The following is a 26,624-nucleotide window of genomic DNA, read 5'->3' as shown; positions in this document are numbered from 1 at the left end:
TTGTTTGCAGGCTCACGTACGCACAGACATCAGTTTAGCGGAATGGGTGTTTTCACTCACCACAGCACAAAAGGAGACACACACACCTTGACAAGTTCTGAGTTTGATCAAAGACGTCATCATTAAGTAGACCTGCCCCCCCAACCCCCAACCCCCCACCCCCACCTCATTCCCACTTCCAGCTAACCCATCTGCAGTGAAAAGGAGATTTGCAGTAACAAATGACTGTGACAGTGTTATGCAGGATTGTGTTATTCATCACAAGGTAAAAATACACCCCCCCCCCTTTGGAACCCCCCCACCCCACCCATCCCCCCATCCTCTGAGAGTCAGCACAGCAATCCTTACCTTACAATGTGGACCAACACTTTTAATGTTTAATGAGGGTCTCGGTCAGGGGGGACCTGGCTTCCTCCATTCACCTTTATCTCACCTTCACTTCTGCCCCCTCCCTCTCTAACGCACCCCCCCCCCATTCCTTCCGTGCCTCTTTCCAAAGTCACAGTGATGAATGGGTGAGCGTTGCCATCTCCGTGTGCCCACCAGCGAGAGGCAGAGGCCGGCTAACTCGGCTCAGACGCTGCCTGGATCATCGGCAGGAGGGAGTAATTAATCCTGGGGGGGGGGGGGGACGCTGCTGCAGGATCTACTGGGCGCTTCAGGACATATTGTCTACGCATACGTGTGTGCATGAAACCCTATACGGTTTATTTTAAACCTGTGCACAACTTGGGCTCATGTGTTTTGGAGCACAAGGTTACATCGCTGCGTGTTTGTGTGGCGTCTAGCGTGTGGTAGATGAGCACCTTTAATAAACACCGCTTGGATACGGACAGAAGCAGCCAGAGGCAGGACGGACAAGACTGTCCTTGAACTCCGGTGTCAAACACACACACACACATACACACACATACACACACATACACACACATACACACACATACACAATGAATTGGTGACAATGCTGTGGAAAACTACAACGGGGATGTATTACAAGTGTAAAAGTGACTATAGGGGTGTTATTTTTTGTCTTGAGGTATCTAATAATACTAAAAAAAGCATATTTATAAGGTTGTAAACAGGTTTTGTATGCTCTTCCTATAAAAATATTCAATTTGCAAAGACGGCAATCCTACTTTGTCGAAATTCACGTATTGCATCTGGAAGTGATTCATCGTGATAAACAAGAGTGCTGTATATTAAAACTAGTTATTACTATGAAACGTCATATGGATTCCAATGTAAAGCAATGCTCGATTTATATTACTACACATGATAACTAATAAGTCTCATTGTTGTTTCACATTTAAAAACAGCAGAAGCCACCGTGTGAGTATTTCAGGGAAAACTGATATTTTCAGTAGTTCAACCCGGACAATAAACAGGTAGGTGTTCCCCATCAAAGCTTTATGCTAATTGTGCCAATCCGTTAACCTCTTTGACATGTTTAATGTTTCGGGGGATGAGCGATTAGCGCGGTGAGGACAAGCGTCCGTGACGTCTAACCAGAGGCTACAGCGCTCTGCATCATTAGCCCTGGCCTAGCTGGCATACCAATCACATGTCCCTAAAGCGGAGTAGGATAACCATGAGGGAAGGCAAAGGAGTGGCTTCGCTGCTGTAGAGCTGCTCTCAATGTGCTCACGAACTTAATTTATGAGGGCGGCCTAATTATGGTACAACCAATGCTGAGGAGGAACTAACAAAACCTCGACATTGAATGCAATGTAGCATTTTATTTTACATTTTAAAAGCATTTTCTCCATTAGAAATGATGTAATACAGGATATTTTCACTATTCACAGGGATGGGACTGAGATTCATTTACATCCATCAGTCTGAAAAGGTTCTAAAGCCATTTCTAAAGTGTTAGGACTCCAGCAAACCACAGTGAGAGTCATTATCCACAAATGACCTAAACATGGATGAGTGGTGAACCTTCCCAGGAGTGACTGGCCAACCAAAATGGCCAAAATTACCCTAAAGCTCATCATAGACGCACCCAAGAGGTCACAAAAGACCCCACAAAAACATCAAAAGAACTGCAGGCCTCACTTGCCGCAGTTTAGGTCAGTGTTCAGGACTCCACCATAAGAAAGACACCGATACCGAGTTCCAGGAACAAAAGCACTGGTGAAAAAAAACCTCAGAAAATCCTCAAGAGTTTTGGGAAAATAATATGTGGTCCAACGCAAAACAAACACCACATCACACCAACAGTAAAATATGGTGGTGGTAGTGTGATGGTCTAGGGCTGTTTTGCTGCTTCAGGACCTGAAAGAAATGCTGTGATAAATTGAACCATGAATTCTGCTGTCTACCAAAAAAAAAAATCCAAGTTGGGTTCTGCGGCAGGACAATTGATCCAAAAGACACCAACAAGTCTACCTCTGAATGCCTCAAGACTTTGGAGGGACCTAGTCAAAGTTCGAGATGCTGTGGCATGACCCTAAAAAGGCGCTTCATGACGGAAAACCCCCACTGTGGCTGAATGACAACAATTCTGCAAAGACGAGTGGGCCAAAATGTAAGCGACCGCAAGTTGTCCCAAACACTTGATTGCAGTTGTTACAGATAAGGGGGGCCCAATCTGTTATTAGGTCATCAGTGACGCATGAAGACAAACATGTGGAGAAAAACAAGAGAAAATCCAAATGCTGGACCTGAAGCAGAACTGTTTGCTGTCCTGAATAAGGTACCAGTAGACACGTAGGTGTGGGGCTGCAGCCCACATGCAGTGACCCATTTTCTCCAGAAAGAGGTAGCAATCAGCAGCTTAGCCGCGGGGCGCCTGAAGCGGGTGTACGCCATCCCAGCGGACAGAGCGCTATTACAGCACAGGAAATACAATCATGACAAGTCCACAGGCTAAATGTACGATTCCAGCAGCACAAGAGAGGAGTTAGGTCCTTTTTAAGCCCGACCAGCACCCCCCACCCGGGCTTAAACGTGTTTGAGCTGCTTGAAGATCTGATCAAAGACACTCGTACACCTTCTGAGGATGTGTTGATGTGCTGCACGGCATTCCAGAACAAAACCAATGAAAGAAATGCGTTTTTTTCTTCTTCTTCCTTTACCCACGCGTTCACGCATCACAAGAGACGTTTCTGTGGAGATTAGCAAACATTCATGAAGCAAGGGAGAGCATGCTGGTTTCCAGTATGCACGATGAGCGGGTGAAATGTAGAGATCGGATGAAAGCAGAGGCGAGGAGGGACGAGATGAGACGAGAGGTCACAGCCGAGGGAGAGAACAGACCGACAGATATGGAAATGAAGTCAAGAGGGAGACAAAGATACCAAGTTTTCCTTCACTTCCTCTTTGTATTTACCCTTCAAAAAGCAAGCGAGAGGGGCCTAATAAAAGATTTATCATTCCAGGAAAGCTCTTTAATGTCTCTGCCATTAAAAGGAAGGAAAAGACGTCCTGTTTGGTAGTGAAAGGTGGAGCGGTGGCAGGGAACACATTGGAACACAAACATCGGAGAAGAGGATAAATTACACCCGGAGATCCGGAGACACTCTGACAAATCATTTATCAGAAGACAAAGAACATGTTTTATTACAATTACGCCCATTTGATTTATGAAGGAGGGAGGCCGTTAAATTCATCTCGATCAGTGTTGCGCTGCGTTCACACAAAACAATGAGTACAAAATCGCTGCGGTTTGCTGACTCAGCTAATAAAATAATGTAATAATAACATCACAATGTGTGTGTGGGTTCTTGTTACTGTTCCTTTAAGGTTTGGCCGTCAAGTCTAACCGTAAACACACAAAACATTGTGGTTGATGGTGACTCAATAACATTCATATTTAAGCAAATGTCATATATTTTTGGCCGAAATTAAGAATTTTCAAGCATTAAAATGACTAAATGAGCATACAGATATGAGGCATTCTTTCAGAAGACGCATTCAAAGACATGTTGTAATATGTAGTATTCTACACTGGTCACCGTGTGTCAGTAATGTGTCAATAATAGTAAATATTATGTTATTTATGTTATATAGATGGCTTATTTCTGTTATGATGTCTACTGTATTGGGTAATATGAGTGTTACAATAGGTGTGCTATTTCATGTCTAGGTTTAATCATGTTAAAAGCAGTACTCAGAAGGTCGTTATCTGGTTTTCTCTATAATTTTGAAAATAATATTTTCTATATTATAAATTAATATTTTATAATAATCCTACTTTGTTGAAATGAACAGAAATTAAGACAGGATGACTGTAGGTGTTTTTACCAATACTGTAAAAAGTATCTATCAGTGCATGGTACGTTCAAGGACAGTCAAACAAAACATCCAAAATCAAGGGGATATCTAACTGTATATTAGTTTTAAATCAAATAATGGCGGATATTTCCAAAATACAAAATCCTTTAATATGTAATTTGATGGAGTTATTTTCAAATTATGGAATTTTGTGTTTTTTTTAAGTGTTCATTACGCCTGAATGTATCTTTTTGTTCATATTTTTGGGGAAATTCTCTTACTATTGGGTTTTCGTTAGACCTTTTGGAATATATTAATGACCAAATCCAAAATACACTCAGTTTTTGGTATGACACACCTGAATACGACCTTCTAAGAACCATTTAATGACCGTGCTAGCGATACCATGTCGTGTCCTATGTACAACGTGTGCTTCAATGTCAATTGTAAAAGAACTTGTCGGTCTCAAAGTAGAAGAGTGACGCTCGCCGCTCAGCTTTGATTGCACACGGTGGCAGGGCAGTGTCACAGCCAGATCAGGCATCACTTGAGGCTTGAACACAACTTCCTGATCCAGCCGCCAGCCACAAGTCTTCCCCGGGGGGGGACTGCCAGACTCAGCGCAGCCTGGCTGACAGACACGCCGCCTTCTGTGGGAGCCCACAGTAAGACTGAGCAATTGAAGTCGCAGCGAGAGGAGGGTTTTGTTCATGTGGGAATGTGTGTGCGTGTGTGTGCGTGTGTATAGTTGAAGTTTGCCTGAATCTAAATGAATATTAAATATTAAGTTAACATGTCTGCCATCTAATGTACATGTAATATAAAATGACTAATACTGGGATGCCCCCCATGTTGGGGGTTAAAGTAAGATTGCCGCAGACCCCCCAAAATGGGCAATTATTTTTTGTTAATGACTAAAAAATAAAAAAAAGGGGGGGGGGGATCAGTGTGATATTTTTATGTGCCTATGTGCTTCCTGTCAACACATATGGAACTACACATTTTGAAAAAAGACGAGAAAAACGGCAAACAGCCCATCACTATCCTTGAACATGTTAAAGGATCTGCTTCAATGACAGCAACAGTAATAACTAAGCTGTATTTTTATTCCCATGTCATTGAATTGTTGTGTTTAGTGTTTTTATTACCACATTTTCTGTCCTTCATATTTTCTGGGTTCAATGTGAGTGACTTAAGTGTTCATTTAAGTAGGATTTTTCACTAATATTTATTTTGATGTTTGGTATTTTTTATTTACAAATCAATTTCCTGGTGATAGTTGGAAGTCTTTGACGCTGATAATATTTTAGCTCCAATAACTAAGGCAAGGTTATCAAAGTGGCCTTCAGGCAACTACAATGGACTTGTATAAAATCAAGTTCCTCGTTTGATGAACAAATCAGTGGTGTCGTTCTGTAGATTTAGATCAAATGTGGCTCAGACGTGGTTAGTTAAACTACTTCAAAAAGGCACTTTGAAAGGAGGTCACGGGAATGCCGTAGCATGCGCTCGCCTTTTAAAATCTGCGCTCGGCTTTCTGGCTGCGTGTTAATGATATAAAGATGAAATATTTAACCGAGTATAGCCTTACTCTACATAGCTGTTCTATCTATTCCATCTACGTATTCACTCATAAACATGCTCACAGAAACACAACGTTGCACACCAGTTCACAACGTGTGTGTGTGTGTGTGCGTGTGTGTGCGTGCTCTGCATTTGCAATGAATCCTAGTTTGAAGCGGCAGGAAGTTAGTCTTATCTTGGAGAGGGAAGAGATGGGCTGTGTAATTATTTTGGCTGACTTTGATCCAAAATGTAGCCGCTTCTGGACACCTGTTGGAGTCTGGCTCCATCTGATGCGCCATAATTAGACCCGCAACCACAAGGACAGGATACACACCAGGCTGCATGCCAACGTTTGCTCGCTGTATGATGATTTTTGGCTTTTTTTTGTATTTGCTTCCATGCACTGTGACCACAAACTGTGGGCAGTTTTGGAAAAAAGTAAGTGTGGAGTCACCGTGGACAGAAGACTTGCATGACAAGTGACAACGTGACAGCCACGCTCAACACAGCCTGAGCTCAGCGTGGTAGATTACATTTTTCTGTTCCTCACGTCATTGTCTATCCGAGAGCATCAAAGCAGCTGCTTCTCAACTTGCAATCAAAGTGTTCAGACTTTCAAATGACATTGACAGTCAGGGTGTCTCCTGCATGGCAACAGCGACAAACCTACCTTCCGTTGGTCTACAAAGAGTCGTGCAAAGAGACCCGAAGGGAGACACAAAAGTGAATTCGTTTTGGCAAAATAACTTTGAGTGAAAGTCGTTTTCTGACATTCTGTGTCTTGTTCATCCCTTTTGGCTTCTGGTTCGCTCCCAAGGCTTCCTATTATTTTTCAAAGAAGGGAGAAGCTCTGTGGCAAAGCAAATCGAATAGATGGCCACCGTCTACCAAAAGCTTTGTTTCAATCACAGACGAACGCGGGCGTCGCGATGCTGTAGGTTGGAATAAATCAAGAGCATTCCTTGTGACTTTAAATTCTTGCACCTTTTAAATTATTGTCTTCCCTCCGTGTCTGCTTGTCTGTTTATGCAGACGTACTTCTTTGTTCTTCGTGTAACTGTTACCATGCTGTTGCTGCGAGGGACAACGTCTGGACTTTATGTTAATAAGCACATCAAAAAATAAAGATGGGTTTTGTTTTACTTGCATCGCTTTGCACTCACCATGTCTAATCGTTTGTTTTATTTTGTTTTTTTATTTAATTTAACCTCAAAACATTGACTGTTTTTTTAGACCCATTTGATTAAAATAGTGCATTTTCTTTACAACTTGATAAAACCTTCAACGTCAAATGAATTTCTCCCATCCGTGTTGTCCAGATATCACTGTAATGTAAGTCCCATTGGAAATTGCAGGAGGTCATTACTCAATATGAACAGTCTGACTCACGGTTTCACCTATTAAACAACAGTAAAGTCATCACACAGCAACTTAACACCCAAACGTTATACATCAGAAATATAGAAACCTATAGCAATAGTTTAATATGAAAAAACACAACATTTAAACGTTTTCCCATGATGCATTTCTGTCCACCAGAGAGAGCCAGAGGGCCTGGAGCTCATGGGGGGGGGGGCTTTTGAGTGTTAAGTTGCTGTGTGATGAATTTAGTGCTGTTTGTAAAGTGTTTCCCCTGGAGTCAAACTGTTATATATATATATATATATATATATACATCCTCATTAGGGTCGACCATTTACACATATCTCATATAAATGGAATTGGAGTCTGGCTAGTCTACTCAAGGACATTCACAGAGTTGTCTCAAAGCCACTTCTTTGATATCTTGGCCGTGTGCTTCGGGTTGTTCTGCTCAAAAATGAAGTCTCAGGTTAAGAGCAATCTGGATCAGGTTTTCATGCAGGATGAGTTGAGAGAATAGAGATTAGATGCCGTTTATCTCACTTCGACTCCACGTTTTCCCTTCACAGACACTAATTGTGACCCTCTTAACCTCATGAAGGCCTCTGCTCTCCTACTTGAGTGTTGTAAGTAGATCCAGTCCCAACCTCACCCCCTGGGTCTTGTCCCCAGTTTGTTCTGAAATGTTGTGGTGAAACCAAACACCTCTCCTGGGGTTTTAACAGGTTTAGTTGTGTTCTCGCTGAGCGTGTCATCTTTTTTAAGGGCTGCACCTCTGAAATGATTCTTTATCCTTTTGAAAAATGCATGATTAGAATGTTGGCATTTGCGTACAGCATCTAACTCTAATGTATTTGATGTGTGTATTTGTACTTCTTAAAGTTCTGAGTGAAACTGCAGAAAGAGGGAGGAAAGACAAGCTTCATTTGAAGCATCGGATTTCATTCATTTGAATAGCAAAGAGTCCCGCCATCTTGAAATGAGTCACGACTACATCATTCTTCTGTTTTATGGATGGAAAGAATCCTCTGCCTTGCAAGCTGAAAAGAAACTTCTAAAAGCAAGATTTCCCAGTCTGGGCTTCGCAAACTCAATTTGCAAAGTGCAGAACAGGTGAATCCGAATAAGGGACAGGAAACGACGTATGATTTGTAGGCAGGTCACGTGACCAGCCTGGAAACCATCCCTGCTGAATGTCATCATGCAGTCTTGGAGTACAAACACCAACTTCCGTTTGTATTATTATGGTTTCCTCCCACATTCCAAAAACATGCTAGGTTAATTAGCCACTCCAAATTGTCCATAGGTATGAATGTGAGTGTGAATGGTTGTTTGTCTATATGTGCCCTGGGATTGGCTGGCTTAATTCAATTACAGTACAAATTCTAATTGGATGCAAAAATACACATGACGCAACATGTCTGTAAATACTGTGAGCTGTGGTCCTCTGTTATTTTCTGTCATGCAGGGTCTCCTTTTCAATGGGTCAAAGAAAAATAATGTCACGATACGATGGTCGTGAATGCACCTCACGTCTGTGCTAATGCCGCCATGAGGTGCGTGCCGTGTTCATCAGTGACTTGGTCAAGCTTGAGCGGGAGAGGAAGGACATCCAGGTTGGACCTAACGTCCGTCCGTGCGGCACACAAGTGGAAATATGAGCTATTCTGCTGCTGTAGTTCAACTTGTGCTGGGCGGGGTAAAGATTGTATCCTTGAACATCTTAAAGGATCTGCCTTATGAAATTGACAGCGATAACTTGCATTAATTCTTCATTATTAAGCATCATTGAACCGGAACTCATACGGAAAGACCTTTAAGGGGATAATTAAGACACAAAGAACCCTTATTGTATAAAAAGGCATTTTGGACGGGCGTGTTTTTCTGTTCATTCTTAATGGCGGCCCTTTGCTCTGCTGAAGATCTGTGACGTGACTCCACAAACACGACGAGTGATGTGGAAACAGAAGCGAGAGCTCTCAATTATTAAGACTCCTTGAACTTGTGAACTCTGACTGACTTGGAGCAGCCGTACACACATTTAGAACCAGGACGTGTGAATTATGGTCACAATGGTCATAAGTCCACTGCTTTCAAAGACGTGTTTACAACACACACTCCATTTGTCTAAGACAACAACTAATGAGAGTCCCTGCAGAGGTTGACGGGCAGTAAAACAGTGGAAGTGGTCTGTGATGGATGGCGGCGGGAGATCCAGCTCTGGGAAAAGGAGACAGGTAAGCGACTCGCAGGAAGGGGGTTGGAGTGCAAGTGGTTTGAGTGACAGGGTGACACTGTCAGCTCCTCTGCGTCACACTCTTCAGGGGAGCCCCCGAGCATGTTCTGTTGAGTAAACCCGCTGCAGTGACGAGAACTCCTCAAATATTACTAGGTCACGATCCCCTCCTGCTGTTTAAATTCCCCAAAGTGGACCCCAGCGGCGCGGCTGACACATCAGAGACCAAGGCGGGACATTCATAAATACATAAATGCACAGTATAATTTACTGTAAAATACATGTTTTATTCAGCAATGTGTTCTGCACGGTTTATACGGCCGTGTTAGGTCGATTAAAAAATACAAAAATAAAATAAAAAGCGCCTGAGATGAGCCCATACACATTTTTAGCAGTTCAATTATCAGACGTAGAGCTGAAAAAAGACAAGAATATGAGTTTATTTTGAGAGAGAACAACCGCCAGTGATGAAGTAGAAGGGCCCAATGCTGCCAAAGAGAGCCCCTCCCTCAAGGCTAAAAGACAACCCTCTGGTGGCCCATTATCATCCACAACAAAACATTCCAGACTCCTAATGAAAACATACTAAAGCGCAGTTCATCTCCACCCACTCCACCCTCCATCTTGGCCATCAGGCCGGGGATGAATTATAAATGAATGGCCGCTCAGTCGGAGAGGATCAATACTAATAAGGTCCGAGTTTGCCATGACACATTCATCCCGTTTTCCAGAGCTTCTGCCCATCGGCTCGTCTCTCTCCTCCGAGGAGTGAAGCTGAATGCCAAAGAATCGGGCACCTTTGGCGGAATAACTACTTTTACAAGCATAATGAAGGTTCTAAAAAGCACATCTCGCTGATGCGGGCGCGACTACACGCTTTCCATCGACCCACCACTCCCAAACTCCAAGCCCGTCACCTCTCCACTGACAGGCCGACCGGGAATCAGCTGGGGGGGTAATGGAGCTTGTCGGCAAGCTCCCTGCTTCACACCACTTAGTCTCTGGTCTATCCAAGTTGCTGGGAGATGTCGGGGTGGGGGAGGGAAGCCATCCCAGAGGTGCTCCTCTGGGACCATGCGTAGACTCCTCACAACCCAAACATTTCTCCTCACATCAGTCACGCCAGGCAACCAGGGAAGCGTGCAGCCATTCTATTTCCTGGTCTCTAACCCGTTTTGTCTTTGCTTGACCTTGACATCCACTCCCGACGCTGCTGGTGTCTTTCCTCATCACTCGATATTTGCTAGCATTGCTAACAAGTCTACAAACAACATGCTGGAGGCTCAATGCTGCTTGAATGCTGCAAAGGTGCTGAAGACCACAGGAACTTCAGTCTTTCAGTGGTTGACCTGCCTGGACTGGACCTTTTCATTCATGGTTGAAGTCCTGCCTTTGGTACTCATTTAGTCTGGTCTGGACCGCAAATCAGCTCAATTTAGGAGTGGGTAACTTCAAATCACACCAGCCAGCAGTGGCATCATTAGGCCTATTTTAGGGGGGGGGGTAAATAATTTGATATTTTATATTGATTTTTTTTCTTTTTTAACAAAAAAAAATCTGACAAATTTCACATAAAAGGGAAAAAGCAGGATAATAAGCTAGCCAATAAAGCAGGCTAATACTAGCCTACTACTACTACTACTAAGTGTAGTAGTAATAATTGGAAAAATAATGATGATAGTAATAATAATAGGCTAATTAATGGTAATGGTTTAATTTCATTTGAACATGCATCAGATTCCAATTGAGTGCATCCCATAATCAGTTCCCAGTTCCACATGTCCAAAAGGAGTAGGAAGAAGCAAAGCTTATTAAATCCTACCCCTCCATCTGGTACTTTTACAATCAGTAACTGTTACATTTGTTCACTTCCTGCTTTCCTAATATAATTGGTTTTTTTTATTTTATAAATTTTTATTATTTTAATAATATAATAATGATTATTATATACTTGATCACTGTCCACTGAACAAAACATGGTTGCAGAGCTTGAGCAGCAGTTTTGCAGTGTAGATTGTGTGTACTTGTGTAAATTAAATGGCGGCCTAAAACTATTGAGTATCTCCACTAAATCTGTCCAAAAGTGGGAAAGTTATATCCCGGTTCTTGTTCCTTATATGTTGTTTTTTTTTATATTTTTATTTTTTGGGGATTTTTTTGAATGTCTACTACATTCTTTCATATCCTGTGCATCTCATCTCCAGGGGGCTAAGCCCCTCCGCCACCCGTCCTCAGAACCTAGTGACGCCCCTACCAACCGGTACAAGAGAACTACATTTGAAACTGTAAGTCTGAAAAGTTGCAGATGTAGGCCAGGATCCCTTTATGGATTGTATGGCCTTGGTAGAGGTCTGCACACCATTGTGGCTTTCACCCCGCAACACACACACACACACACACACACACACACACCCCGCTGCCCTGGTGTTATGTCTGGCTGACTGAGCTCATGTTGCATAAGGATTTAAATATTTCATGAGCAGAAATCAAAAATGCATCCGTCTGTGTTGGCGGCCGGTCGGAGAAGAAGGCAGAGGGCGAGCAATCAGGTCACAAGGTGAAGACGGAAGCATGGAAATCAAAGTAAATGATTAATAGGATTCTACTCACTGAAGCCTCAATTAGTCTCAAACACGTCAGACATGCAATTGAAGTGACATCAGAGTGCACTTTGTCAAAGCCAAAGATGCTTTGCATAACCAACAAGACGTCCCCAACCACCAACTGTCAAAAAGCGAGTACAAAGAAAGCGGATTTACAGGGAAACATCTCACCGTGTTGGCGAGGATGAACTCAGAGCTCAAAGAAGTTCAATGAAAAGGCTGTGATGGCTGGCACTTGAAAAGGCTTCACAGCCAAATTGTACTGAACCCATCAGGCTCACGAAGCAGGCGGGGTACACCCTGGACTGGTCGCAATTTATCGGGACAGTGACAGATAATGAGAGAAGATCCAAACTCCACAAGAACTGAGCCACAAGGAATCACGCAGCCCTTGAACACACCATAGATATACACAAAAGATTGTTTGGCTACCGGGAACTAGGTTCCACACTCCAAACTGCAGAGAGGTAAAGCTAAGCAAGCTAAGATATGATTATTGGAATTACGTATAACAGTCAAATAATGTGGATTACATAAAAGCAGCTTGGCGAGACGCCTTTTTCAGCCTGCCCGCATGGTGCCCAGGCTCAAGGCTACACTGATGGGTCTTTACATTTCATTCATTTGTGGTGAGTACCTACAGTATACATTACATCATTCATATTTAGGGCATGAAACTGGATTGAATAATGGCAATAGCTGAATCAAATGTGATAATTAATCACTTTTATTGCAAATGTTGATCTGAAATTGAAAGAGAACGTCAACGTTAAGCTCGAAAGAGGACTGATCCATGTGTGGAACTTTTGGCACTTTTATGATGGGGACAGTTTGACCCTGGAATTCCTTTATTTAATCATTTTTTACTGCTTATCCTCATGAGAGTTGTGCTGGAGCCTATCCCATCTGTCTTTGGGCGAGAGGCGGGGTACACCCCGGACTGGTTGCCAGCCAATCACAGGGCACATATAGACAAACAACCATTCACACTCACATTCATACCTATGGACAATTTGGAGTGGCCAATTAACCTAGCATGTTTTTGGAATGTGGGAGGAAACCGGAGTCCAAACCGAGAAAAATACTTAAAATGTTCCTTGTGATGGACCCATATGATAAGCATTATAGATACGTGGAAATGTATATCACAAATACAGATATAGCTGTTTACATTTGGATTCAATTAAGCCCACAAATCTGGATGCATGTCTGTACGCATTTGAAGGCCAAATACAGGGGAATGGGGGGGGGGGGGGTTCATTTAAAGCAAGTCATCTGCCGGGTGCACACGTGTCAATATGGGGCACTCACCCCCTTGTCTGTTCTCCATCCTGCTCATGAACGTGTCATCAGGCAGCCGAAGAAACAAAGCCTCCTTCTCTCAGCTGGAGATGGGAGGAGCTGTCAGTCCCTTCTGCTCAGTTTGATGACAGCATTTCAAATGACACTTTGATCCTCACTGCACACTGTTTGTTTTTCCTCCATGATGAAATTCAGCTCGAGAGGCGTGCAACAGGGCGCATCATTAAAACGTGGCTCCAACACCAAGTGCTAGACTTGTCCCGAAAAACCACTCGTGACAATTTTGGGTCACATCAACATAAAGAACGCAGCTTGGTAGGTGGCGTAGGATTTGTACAGATGAACACCAATCATGCATTCCCCCCACACCCCCCACCCATGAGAACAGTCCGCCATGGTGACACAAAGACAAAAAAAATATTGCTTTTTTTTATGCGAATAAATGAATCTAATGAGGCAGATCTGTCACAGCCTGGTCTGGTCTGGGATTAGAAAAGCACCAATGCATTCATTAAACAGGAGACTTCAATTCAGTGGATTCCTGAACACTCACCATTCCACTGCATCAATTCACACAATTTTGCCTGGAAAAAAATACAAATTAAAATAAAACAAGGATAATTTATGAATATGACAGCATATGTAAAATGTACAGTACAAATGTATCTCCAATATTGCTGCATTTTCTGTGAGAGCGAAGGACTCTTTGGCATCCTGTGGGAGTTTCCCGTGGGATGGCGCTTCACATGCACGGTGAGAACTTCCCCAGTTCTGTGCCACCACGGGAAATTGGTGCATGACGTGATTTGCATTCAGCTGCAACACCTTCGTAATGAGATCACTCCTGTTCCTTGCTACTTTGTTAGCATGTTAGCAAACACACAAGGCCTCTATCTGGCCACTGCTGGGGTGTTAAGTAAGTGTGTGACACAAGAAGAAGAAAGAATGGGAAGGTTTCTGTTCTGGAGGGGAATCTGATTTAATAATTACAGTCAATTTTATTGTAAGTGGGGCTCTCCTATTCGTATTCATAAAGCCAGGATTAAATTCCATGAAAACTTTTTTCATTGCCATTATTTGCAAGGAAAAAACATCAGGGACACGCAATAGTATTTATATAAAAAAAGTTTTGGGGATGTCTTATTTTCCTTCATTTTCAAAGCAAGCAAAGCTGTAAAAAATCCTCCACGCCACAGATGAGCCCAGGATGAATGCAAACATGCTCTTATCTCGGCGGAGAAGACGTCCTTTGTCAAGACCAGACGTAAGACGAGCAGGCCAAAGTGAAAGTGTCTGTGAAAAGAGGCTGATTTCTTTCATAATTTCCACTTTTGAAGGATCACATGATTCACCCCATGCGGTGCTGACTGGCGCAAATGTTATCACCAGAGAGACAGCCGTCATGTTTGGGTGTGAGAGTAGTCAAATCAAAAGACGCAGTGTTATTAAAAAGGTATAAATTATGAGCTTCTTTAAAACGCGTTGCCAGCCGTGTTGTTGCCACGGGAAGCTGAGGCCTCCTGTGGAGACGGCAGAAACTGGCAACCTACATAAAGCCTGTAGGGATAGTGCTGACTTTTTGGGAAGCCAAACAATGAAAAATGAGAGCATTCACAATAAATAAAAACAATGTCATATATCATATCATAACTTCCTGTCCGCCAATACAATTACGAATAATAACATAAAATATAAACTGGTTCAAGTCCTATTTTGGGGACAGGAGCTACTTTTTTGGAATTGGTAACTGTGTCTCAGCAATTGGCTTTGGCCTGTGGTGTTCCCCAGGGCTCAACCCTGAGACCCCTGTTGTTTAGTCTGTACATGCTGCATTTAGGCCAGGTAATACACAGCAAAACAGCTAAAACTGAATCACCTAGAGACTAATCATCAGGTATAAAATCTAAATGTAATAATGGACTCAGATCTGAACTTTCACAGCCACGTTAAATCAACAACATCAGCAGCGGTAACAATCGACTGAGGCCGGGTCTGGATCCCAAAGCAGAGAACAGCACGGGTCGTAAAAGATAACATATTTTAATACAAAAAGTGAGTAAAAATACAAATACCAAAACAAAACCACTGCTGAAAAAAAGACTATCAGGAAAAAAACACAAACACATAAATACCTTAAGTATTACCCTGTACGACAGTCTGCCAGAAAAAGCAGAAGAAAAGGCAAACGAATACATGATACGCGTGATGATAAAATGCACTCAACAGCAATTAAGTTAAAGCTAAATTGCAAGTTGATGGAAGAAGATGCGGTAATGGTTGGCGTACCGCACTGTGTCTGCTAAATGATGCTCCGAGGAGCCCATTGGACACAGGAAAAGTGCCTCTCCACATCATTAAGTTATTAGATTGGCCCGGGGCAGCAAGTAAACAACTTCTCACGGCATGCATTCAGTACACCTCACCAGTCTTCATTCTTATTGGATCACTGAGGGGAAACTATTCCACCAAATGACTGCATGGCGGAAGTACGGGAAGACTGAAGATACTGGAGATGAATGCTGGGGCAGACGCCTGCTGCATGTGTGGTCAAACGGGTGGCTAACGAGGCAGATTTAGGGAATGGATGCAGAGGGCGCCGAGGTCCGATTTGGATTATTGGCTGCCATTCACCTTCTCTTAGGTTTCGTGCGGGATGCCGCCAAGGCAAATGTCCATTCAGCAGAATCCAAGACAAATGAGGGCAAACTCCTCCCAAGGTCAACCACCAGCCAGCCACGAGGGGCCTGCCATTCTAATTCCTTTTACACTTACAGTAATTAAAAAGGAAACAAAGTCGATGGAATATATGGGATGGATAATGAGATGCTAATATGCTAGCCGCTAGGAATAAAGTATGAGAAACTCAAGGACACTATTTATTCACACTTCTGTTCACTCAACTATTTTAATTGTGGATGCTAACGGTGGGATATTCTTTACCTTTTGTTTAGCCGACGCACTATTTAATAATAAAATAAAATAAAATAATTCCAAAAACATGCTAGGTTAATTGGCCACTCCAAATTGTCCATAGGTATGAATGTGAGTGTGAATGGTTGTTTGTCTATATGTGCCCTGTGATTGGCTGGCCACCAGTCCAGGGTGTACCCCGCCTCTCGCCCGAAGACAGCTGGGATAGGCTCCAGCACCCCCGTGACCCTCGTGAGGATAAGCTGTAGAAAATGAATGAATGAGTTGTGATTAATCTAAACTAATTAACAGCAGCTCAGTGATTAATATCATGACAACTTTGATCATTTCAACATTTTTCTGCTAAAAATATTAAATATTACGCTGTTTTTTTTCTTGTTTATACAAATCCAAAATCATAAAAAATCTACTTTTGGAAGACTGGAAGGACAAGCAGATGGTGTGCATGCTGTGGTGCAAATCCGACATGCTAATATTTTAGCAGCTGTTTTTACAACTATGCAAAGGTCCAAAAAAAAAGCAAAACACCGTTTTTCCACACATCTAATATCATACCCTAAATCCTCCATACCCCCCCGACCTGTTTGATCCAGTCTGTGAAGGACTCGTTCCAGGAGCACAGGCCTGGCTGCCCCACTTTTCAGATATCACGCTCACACTCTCAGATATCCGTGCATGACATTATAACAATCCGGGCCAATTCTGTCGTCTCATGTTTATTAATTGGCTTTGCTCTTTGGACTGGAGTGTGTCTGCCCTGAGGGTCAGGATGGTTCCCGCGGCTGCAGACGAGCGTTGGACTGTGATGAAAGTGAGCCGACATTGTGGTCTGTGGGTGTCATTCTCCACATAACAGATACTGCCTCCAGTGGGAAAAAAGCTTGAAAGAGAACCAAAAGAATCTTTGGATATTACGATATTGCTAGTGAATATCTTTTTTATTTTGATAATGGATTTTCATCTGGATGGATTTTGTGAATGAACATATGCAGGTTGTTGGGCCGAGAAGTGCAAAACACATGAACAAAAACGCAAAACAAATTCCAATTCCAACACTTGGAAAAGGAATGCACCAAATCCCAGAGTAGGAAGTGATAACGTTTGGAGTTGGTACATTCCTTTTCCGGTTAATCTTTGTAGCCGTCGGGTGCAAAACACTTCAAAGGTGACCAATCATTCGGTTGTGGATTCCTGTAGATCAGCTATACGCACTATAAGCTTTCCGGATCTTCTAGATTCTGCACCTCTTTCTGCCGTGTTTCCATGGACAACCAAACGGTCTGTTTAATTTGTTCCTCTAGGTACGCCCACTCCGCTGTGATTGGTTACGCTCCCAAGCGCTCTACTGAGTGCAGGCAATATATGAAAAGCGTTCAAAGCCACCCAAAACATCTTTCAGGGCTAATTATCTAACACTTTGGCATCGTTTAATACAACATTTGACCAACATTTATAGGTCAGAAAAGTATAAAAAGCACAATAGGTCCTCTTTAACAAAAAGGGCAGCTTTTAGGAGAAATGGCAACAATTAGAGGTGCCAATCCAGCGTCGTGCCTAAAGAAGATTTTGAATTAGCTTCTGTTTGACAAAGCTGTTCCACAAATGGAGGGAGGTTCGATGGCAGGGAGGACGAGGCAGCAATGGGAGGAATGATTGTTTCACAAGCTTTAATCAAGCATCAAAGTCAAGATGCTGTGACGTGAATTCCTTTTGACAACTGATCCAAGTGTGCAGCACAATTGATAATAGGCTTGGCACGCAGCAAGGAATACATATTTTTATTTTTACATGATAAAATGAAAAAACTCCCTCACGGAGAAACCAAAAAATAACACAATGTGGAACAATCTAACAATGTAACTGCAAACAGACTGTATACAATAGCATTGTTTTGCATGTACAGTATATTCATGTGCAAGCTTGTACTTCCATAACTGCATAATCATGTTAGTTTATGATGTGTGAGTGAGGGTGTAAATATGGAGCTGATTCACCGCCTATAAAGAACACCTCCTCAAGCTAGTTGGAGTTGCGCTGACGACTGTCTGTGCAAGCTATAGGTCTGTCAAGCTATACCGAGGATGGGTTTTCTTCCATTAAAACTGCCTTATTATGGAGATGATATGCACAAATTGTGTTTTTTTCCCCACAAATAAAAAATATGGATCCACTGTAATTCATTGAATCTGTCATTGAAACATTGTTGGATAACTTTTCCCTTGACGCCGACCTCTGCAATGACTTTGTGTACCAAGTTATGTACTGATACACTCTACCTAAATATTCATGATTCATTTTGGGAAATGAAATTCTCAGCATGTGCAAGACCGGCTTCTCATTCTAAGCATTAAAGACGAGCACCCGGCACAGGTTTCGCAGATTCTCATTTTGAGCTAAATTGAAAGCATCAGGCCATTACCAGCGAGGCAATCACGCAACGCAGGGGAAGCTGATGTTATGATCTCGCTAATGTGAATCAAAATGAAATTTGAGTCCATCACAAATCAGAGAGGCTGCTGCAACGATTCCATCGCACATTAGCTCCTCGCTATGCCATTGAGATATCTAGCAGGGCTCATTAAATTGTCAAATAGCAAACAATGCATTCACGCCCCACTAGAAAGTCCTTGCGTCTTACCTATTTCCTGCTATTGATCTTATCTTGAAGACAAGCTAATGTTTAAGCGGCCTGTCAGCTCGCTGCTAAAAGACAAAGACGTAGCGAGACGTTGTTGTTTGGAGAGTTTGACTCCAAGAGCAAAGTGAAAGTTGGAGCAGGTGAGGCTGCAAGGAGGCAGGGATGCAGAGAGATGGGAGATGGAGAGGATGGAGAGGATGGAGAGGATGGGGAGGATGGAGAGGATGGGGAGACCCTTTGATCTGTGCTAGCAGTAAGTGGTGAAGAAAAGAACCAGAAACGTGCAAAGAAGAAGGCATGCACTCAATTCCCAATCCCGGCAGCACGAACACATGAAGAGCGAGGGAGAAAGTCAAACAGATTGGGAGAGACACAGATGGAGGGAGAGGATGACAGAGTCGGAGAGAAAAGGCGAAGATAAAGCGGAGAGACAGATAAGACCGGGATGTTAAAAGGATTCCAGTGCGGGGGATGTTTTGGGAGTTCTGTGCTGCCCTTTTGCTAAAGCAATTAGTATTGAACCCCTTCTAGGAAAGTGCAGCGGTCTCTAACGTTGTTAGCTGGAGACAAGCGAGTCAAGCGAACCCCACGGTCGCCATTAAAGTCCACGTTTTAATTGCCGTGTCAGGGCGCACGTTCACAGCAAAGTCGGCCCAGCGAGTCCAATTTCATGACGGTAAACAAAGAATCATTCAGAAGCAAGAGTGTGATTTGCCGTGGAGTTTCAGTCATAACTAAACTGTAGAAACCAAAACAAAAAAAGAAATAGCTGCCATTGGCTAGCGGGCGAAGCAACCAGTAAAACGAGCTACAGGATGTGCAAAACAACAGGTGTTGCCCATCAGCCATTTTCAACCCCCAGGTAGAGGATCCCTCCCCCCTCCCCCACACCCCACCCTGAACATCTTTTATCAAAGTGTACTCCTGTGAAAAATTCTGTTATTTCACACTGAACAACATAAATCCCAGGAGGCGGCAAAATGTCTGTCACCTCCAGCCGGATGACATCTAAAGTCACTTCAAGGACACTTCAAGGTAGTATTTGTTGCTCAGGGCTCCAGCAGTACAACAATAAGATTACCAACAAGTTTAGAGAAGCCACGTTTCCTTGTGCTTACCTTGGAAAATGGCCGCGTTCTGGATGATGAGACGTTTGAGTTGGGCGCTGACGACCTGCAGGCCGGACTCCATGTTGCTACGAGCAGCGACCTGATAGCGCTCCTCCATCTTTTTGGAACAGCAGGTGGGGCCTTTGGTTTGGCACACCTGCAGATCAGCACCTGGCAGAGACGCAGGCATGAGGATGTGAGAATAGCTAGCCGCTAGCGGCAGTCGTCAAACACAGGAAACTGGTCCAGATCCTACTTTAATTAAAAGTCAGTGTTATTTGGTCATGGTAATGGTAATGGTAATGGTAATGGTAATGGTAATGGTAATGGTTTTATTTCATTTGAACATGCATCAGATTCCAATTGAGTGCATCCCATAATCAGTTCCCAGTTCCAAATGTCCAAAAGGAGTAGGAAGAAGCAAAACTTATTAAATCCTACCCCTCCATCTGGTACTTTTACAATCACTAACTGTTACATTTGTTCACTTCCTGCTTTCCTAATATAGTTTGTTTGTTTTTTTTATTAATTTTTATTAATTTAATAATATAATAATGATGATATAATTGATCACTGTCCAGTTTTGCAGTATAGATTGTGTGTACTTGAATAAATTTAATGGTGGCCTAAAACAATTGAGTATCTCTACTAAATCTGTTATTTATTAGTTATTTGTTTTTTGGATATTTCGATTTTTTTTATTGTTTTTGAATGTCTACTACATTCATTCATATCCTGTGCACCCCTCCCACCCCCCTGTCCTCAGAACCTAGTACAGTCAGTAACTGTTACATTTGTTCACTTCCTGCTTTCCTAATATAATTTATTTTTATTTTTATTTTTATTTTTATTTTTATTTTTATTTTTATTTTTATTTTTATTTTTATTTTTATTTTTATTTTTATTTTTATTTTTATTTTTATTTTTATTTTTTGTCACATACCAAGGTACGAGGTAGTACGAAGCAGCGCTGAAGTGGGGAAAAAAATAAATAGCTTCTAAAAATACGAGTCATTTTGAGCCGCAGTCTCGGGCTGTGATGTTTTCCACTGAGATCAATTTGGTCAAGACAAACTTTGGGACCACTCAAGGCTGCACACAGATCAAAAAAATCTTTTTTTGTTTTTTTGTGCACAACACGAGGAGCTTAGGGGCATTTCGGGTTTGAAGACAAACAAACCCAGCATGCTCTTCTTATGTAGGACATCACAACACAGCCACTGCTTCTTCTTGCAAGTCGTGCCGAAGGTCGTTTCCACATCGATTGATGACAACTAATTGCACTCACACAGATCTTTTCCAAGGTGCACAGCGATGGAATACCGGGAATGTTTCTCCAAAGCGGAATATCTGTTGAAAACTAACACCAGAGAAGAAAGTCTACATGAGCGATTATAGTGATGCTGCGGTGCCGCTATGATCTCACTTCAGTATTTTATGATGAATTTTCCCAAAAGACCATCTTGATGAGGAAGGCGGTGCAAGTCTGCATTAAAAGGGACCATTTGCAACGGTTACGCGGCTGCCTGGAGGGTGCTGACGTTCCAGCGTGCCTCAAGCATTTTATCCCACAGTCTTCCTGCTCCCGGCACATAAGCCATGGCCACGTATCACACACACGTTACATTAGTTATGTTTGCTGTCAGCCGATGATAGTGATTTGGCAAAGTTTAGCTACGAATGTATAGCCCATCATAAGCATGACTTTAAATTATCGGCCGTTTCTCTGAGACTTTTGTTGCTTTTGTGCATGATCAAATTCTCAAAAATAGCTAGAATTTACCTTTTGTACATTTTAAGTAGAGACAAAAAAAACTTTATTGAAAACAAACTAAAATAGGTGATCAAAAGTTCAAGACTATTGTTCAAAAAAACTACAAAAAATAAAAAAATTCTCGTCTCGAATGATATCTGAGTAATTAACTATACAGCTGGAGCCTATCCCAGCTGTATTCGGGCGAGAGGCGGGATACACCCTGGACTGGACAAACAACCATTCACACTCACATTCATACCTATGGACAATTTGGAGTCGCCAATAAAACCCACGCATGCACGAGGAGAACATGCAAACTCTACACAGAGGGTGGAATTGAACTCGGGTCCCCTAGCTGTGAGGCCTGCGTGCTAACCACTTGGTCACCATGCAGCCTTCATCAATGGTTTCCTTCTTGATTCTTACCTCGGAATCACAAAAGCCTTATAAAAACAGGATGTTTGTTTAGCTCTGCTCCTCCAAACTATTGATGTTCCAAACCAGACCGTAAACAATGAACACGGAACAATTTAGCGAGATGCAGCCCAGCGTCAGTCAAACTGATGAACAGCAAGAGGAACAAACATCAGCTGCCTTCATGTTGGAGGAGCGTCGTCCTAATGAGTTAAAAGTGCAATAAAAGTGTCCGGCAGCAGCTTCCGTGTGCATGCTGACATGCTTCCAAGCTTCAATCGATACAGACAACAGTCGCCATAGATAAGATCAACGTTATTTCAGACTGCAGGGACGGAATTCATCAGTAGGATGCTGGAATTCAGCTTCAATATGTGACAGTTTCATCCTCATTTGTCATGTGGCGGATGATAAATGTGTTTCATTAGACAATTTTATTGTAATGCAAAAAGAACGCATGGAGAATTCCTGTGAACACTTGGGAATCTGCTTCCATCTGCTCCTGTTTTCCTTAAGCGCAGGTCTCTCTGCCGTTATTTGTTCAAAGGTCACTGTCGCAGCTATGTTGCATCATTTACTTGGAGGTCAGTATCGCTTTCAGGCATTGCACATGGACTCGTTGACGTTTTTTTTTTGTTTTTTTTAAGAAGAAAGCAATTTACATGTAAATCTCCACCAGTCTGCCAGCTCAGCTTAAGAAGGTGGACTTCAATTATGACATACTTTCGATCAATATACACAAAGCGTGGCTCAGGCAATTGAACATGCAGAGCAGCTGTCAAGGTGTTTCAGTGCCCCCCCCCCCCCCCCCGCCCATCAAGAGTCGATTGATCGACCTTCTGCTTTTTGCCGACTTAACTGAAAACCCTCACAATGTTTTTTTAATGATAGAATGGATGGAGACCATGACATCGAACATCAAACAAGCCCTTCTTTGATATTTTAACTTGGTTATACTCTTCCTGACACACTCGTTTTTTTACTATATTCATTCATTCATTCATTTTCTACCGCTCTTCCTCACAAGGGTTACGGGGGTGCTGGAGCCTATCCCAGCTGTCTTTGGGCGAGAGGCGGGGTACAGCCTGGACTGGTGGCCAGCCAATCACAGGGCACATATAGACAAACAACCATTCACACTCACATTCATACCTATGGACAATTTGGAGTGGCTAATTAACCTAGCATGTTTTTGGAATGTGGGAGGAAACCGGAGTACCCGGAGAAAACCCATGCAAAATCCACACAGAGATGACCCAGAGCGGACTCGAACTTGGGTCTCCTAGCTGTGAGGCCTGCTCGCTAACCACTTGTCCACCGTGCAGCCTATACCCCGACATAAACAACATTATTGTGTGTTTAATTGTCAGAAATCAACAGTCCCAAGCCCCAACCGCGTCTCCCAATTAGGCAGCTACCACCATGCAAGTTTAATGATGAGACCAAAGGGGAGCGGAGCCGTATTAATAAATATAGAATATATTAAAAGCTACTCATTATGAGCATAAATTATAGATCAACTACCAGTGTTAAGTCAAGCCATGAGGGATTCGCTGCTTTACTCTGGAGGCTACATAAAAATAAAAGAAATTCTGCATAAATGAACTAAAAATAGCAGCAATTACAAATCAACCTGAGGAATAATAATAATGATATCAGCGGCTAATAATTGTTTTAACTGTTGCTGAGCTTTAAGCCGTTTAATGAAGTAATGATCTAAAAACTGCATGTGCTGAAGAACCTAATCTGTGGTTCAGTGAAGCAGCAAACCCGAGTTCACGTCATTAAAGACGGCTTTCCATCGGGGATTTGGAGTCAACAAAAGTGGATGATGAAGTAGACCGAGACCTCCGTCATCCCTTCGGGTTCATCTGCCTTTTGGATGCTTTTTGTCAACAGCATAGACATCATTTGCCATTAGCAACATATTGCTATGTCAATCCATACTAACATTTTTAATTATTTTATTCACTTAATTATCTTAACTTAATCTCGTTTGCTGTTCTTTTATTTGTTCTACATGAATTCTGCTAATGCCCAACACCGCATGTACTACAGTGCTTCTTCTGCCATTTAGTTACATTATTGAGCAACTTTCATGATTGAAAATGCTTAATTAAGTACAATTTGTTGTTTTTTTTACTGTATTCAACCACAAAACAGCAACCAAACTGCATGCTGAGTACAAAAAATGTGTACATGTTGGTAGGTGTGCATTGAAATGAAAGCCCTGACAGTTCCTTGTGTCCCCCAGGGGCCGGTCTCTTTGCCGCAAATGAATAAATGAATATTCTCACTCGTTGTTATGACCAGAGGCAGGGTATTTGCCTGTGGCCCCGGCTTTTAGGGGCCCCTGAGAGACCAGGTGCCCCAAGTGCTAAAAGATGTACTGCAGAGAAACAACAACAATAGGCATTTATGATGCAATTATGAAACAACAATGTAGCAAACCCCCTTTGGGGGGGCGCCTGGGGTTCCAGAAATTGTGTGCAATTTTTTTTTTCCGGTGTGCATGGATTGGGGTGGAGGCCCCGTGAATTTCTTGCTTTGGGCCCCCAAGGACCCTTACCTCGCCACTGGTTATGGCAAATAAAATCAGACTAACTGCGCTGTTTTTAGATGCTACACGCAGTAAACAAGCTAGTAAGACAATGAAAGAGTCAAACCCACAAAGTATGCACACTAGCACCACCTGCAGGGACGGAGTGGAACATCATCAGCTGTTTCCTTTACTTGCAGCCAAATACTCAGTTGATGGCAACGTGCCTAATGCTGCACATAAAGAACTAAATAAATGAACTTCAGTCTTGTTGTCCCGCGTTGAGGGAATTTTTAAACATTTGCAAAGGATCAGATGAAGCTCTTGACCAGCTGCTGCCTCCGAGTTCCAGCAATCCATATTTGCCAAGATGTTATTTTGGGTTCAGCCTCATTCATGCAAAAACACAAAAATGTAGTGAGGATTTAAAGGTGACACGTGTCAGCTCAGCCTCCAACAAGATGCATGTGTGAGAATGTGTCGTTCTTGTTTTTCTTTGTATTATTAGAATTGTTTAAAATATGACAACATACTCTTGTTTTTATCAGTTTTTATCATTTACTTGCTGGACTTGGGGCGGACATAAACTTCAGTAAAACCACATCAAAGGTAACAGAGATATATTATGGATGAAGCATGACTATATTTTCTACATTTCACACTTTAAGACCAGTGGATGAGATATTTCTTTTGAATATTTCATGTAGTTTGATATTGTATTCTTATTTAAGATGTTATCTTTTATCTGAAGGAATTAAGGAAAACTAAAAAGTGGTTCCACATGAAACTTTAATGTGCATTTTTAATTTGCTAAACACATCCTATTTGGACACAGGGAAATTAAGCTTTTTGTTAATATTATGAGGATGTATATGAAGCTACAGAAAGGCAAGGTCGTGTATTGGTGTGAAAATGTGAATAAGGAATGAAGATGATATCACAGAGGAGGATTTGAGGTCATCTCACACGGCAACAAAGGATCAATATGACATTACGTTAGTGTTCCCTAATGTGGAGGTAGTAAAGAGATCCTTATCAGTATAAGGTGTCAGACAGGCGGCTTTTGTAGTAATCATGTCTGAATAAAAAGTTGCACTGAAACCTAATAACAGGCGGAATTAAATCCATTTTGTAAAATACAAAGTCCCACGGACCTTTAGTGATGTGTTCAGGAATTGATGCAATGTAAAACATATTTATTCCTATTCCACTACTCCAAAGTTTACTGTATGGTTTGGATTAGGGTCAAAGGTTAGCGTTAGGAGTATTATTAGAAATTGTTACACCTTTAGATTCAGTCCATTATGCTCTCTTGTCACACACACTCACATAGCACAATCAGAGTTGCGCAACAGTTCCATACATATGACTAATGGAACAATGCTGGAAGACGCAGACAAGTAAGAGATACATTGTTCTCGCTCTCTCTCACATCTTTGAAGTGGCGGCAGCTCGCTCTTTGAAGAAAATGAGCTTTTGAAGGCACCAAGTGATTGGTCAAAATTTGCATTGGCGTGTGTGTCGACAATAAGCAGAAGCGAGAGGGAGGGCTTACACACACACACACACACACACAGTGGCGGCTGCTGGTCTTTCAAACAGGGGACACTCGTTGTGGCGTGACATACATGTAATATCGTTTTTGCAATGCTGGAATTATGTCATTTATTTATTATGTAGTACGTAGTTCCAAAAACATGCTAGGTTAATTAGTGACTCCAAATTGTCCATAGGTATGAATGTGAGTGTGAATGGTTGTTTGTCTATATGTGCCCTGGGATTGGCTGGCGACCAGTCCAGCAGGGTGTACCCCGCCTCTTGCCCGAACCTAGTGAGGATAAGCGGTAGAAAATGAATGAATGAATTTGCTTGTGTTAAACTTCCGTGGTGGTAAACTACATCTGTAGCCACAGCTGCCCCGGGGTGGTCTGACGGAAACTTGGCTGCAAATTC

General features: G+C 42.4%; 1 protein-coding gene across 1 annotated transcript in view; it reads right to left on the bottom strand.

Moving 5' to 3' along the window:
- Nucleotides 1-26,624, bottom strand: part of gpc3 (glypican 3) — an 86,853-nt gene that overhangs the window by 58,706 nt on the left and 1,523 nt on the right. Inside the window, exon 2 of the mRNA XM_058063678.2 lies at nt 19,972-20,133. Within this exon, the coding sequence (XP_057919661.2) occupies nt 19,972-20,133 (162 nt within the window). The remainder of the gene's footprint in view (nt 1-19,971; nt 20,134-26,624) is intronic.

This window comes from Doryrhamphus excisus, linkage group LG22 (assembly GCF_037039965.1).
Source record: "Doryrhamphus excisus strain RoL-2023G ecotype Guam linkage group LG22, RoL_Dexc_Guam_v1.1, whole genome shotgun sequence".
In the NCBI taxonomy this organism is placed as follows: Eukaryota; Metazoa; Chordata; class Actinopteri; order Syngnathiformes; family Syngnathidae; genus Doryrhamphus; species Doryrhamphus excisus.
Note: the sequence above shows the minus strand (reverse complement) of the source record. Positions and strands in the feature narration are given on the sequence as shown.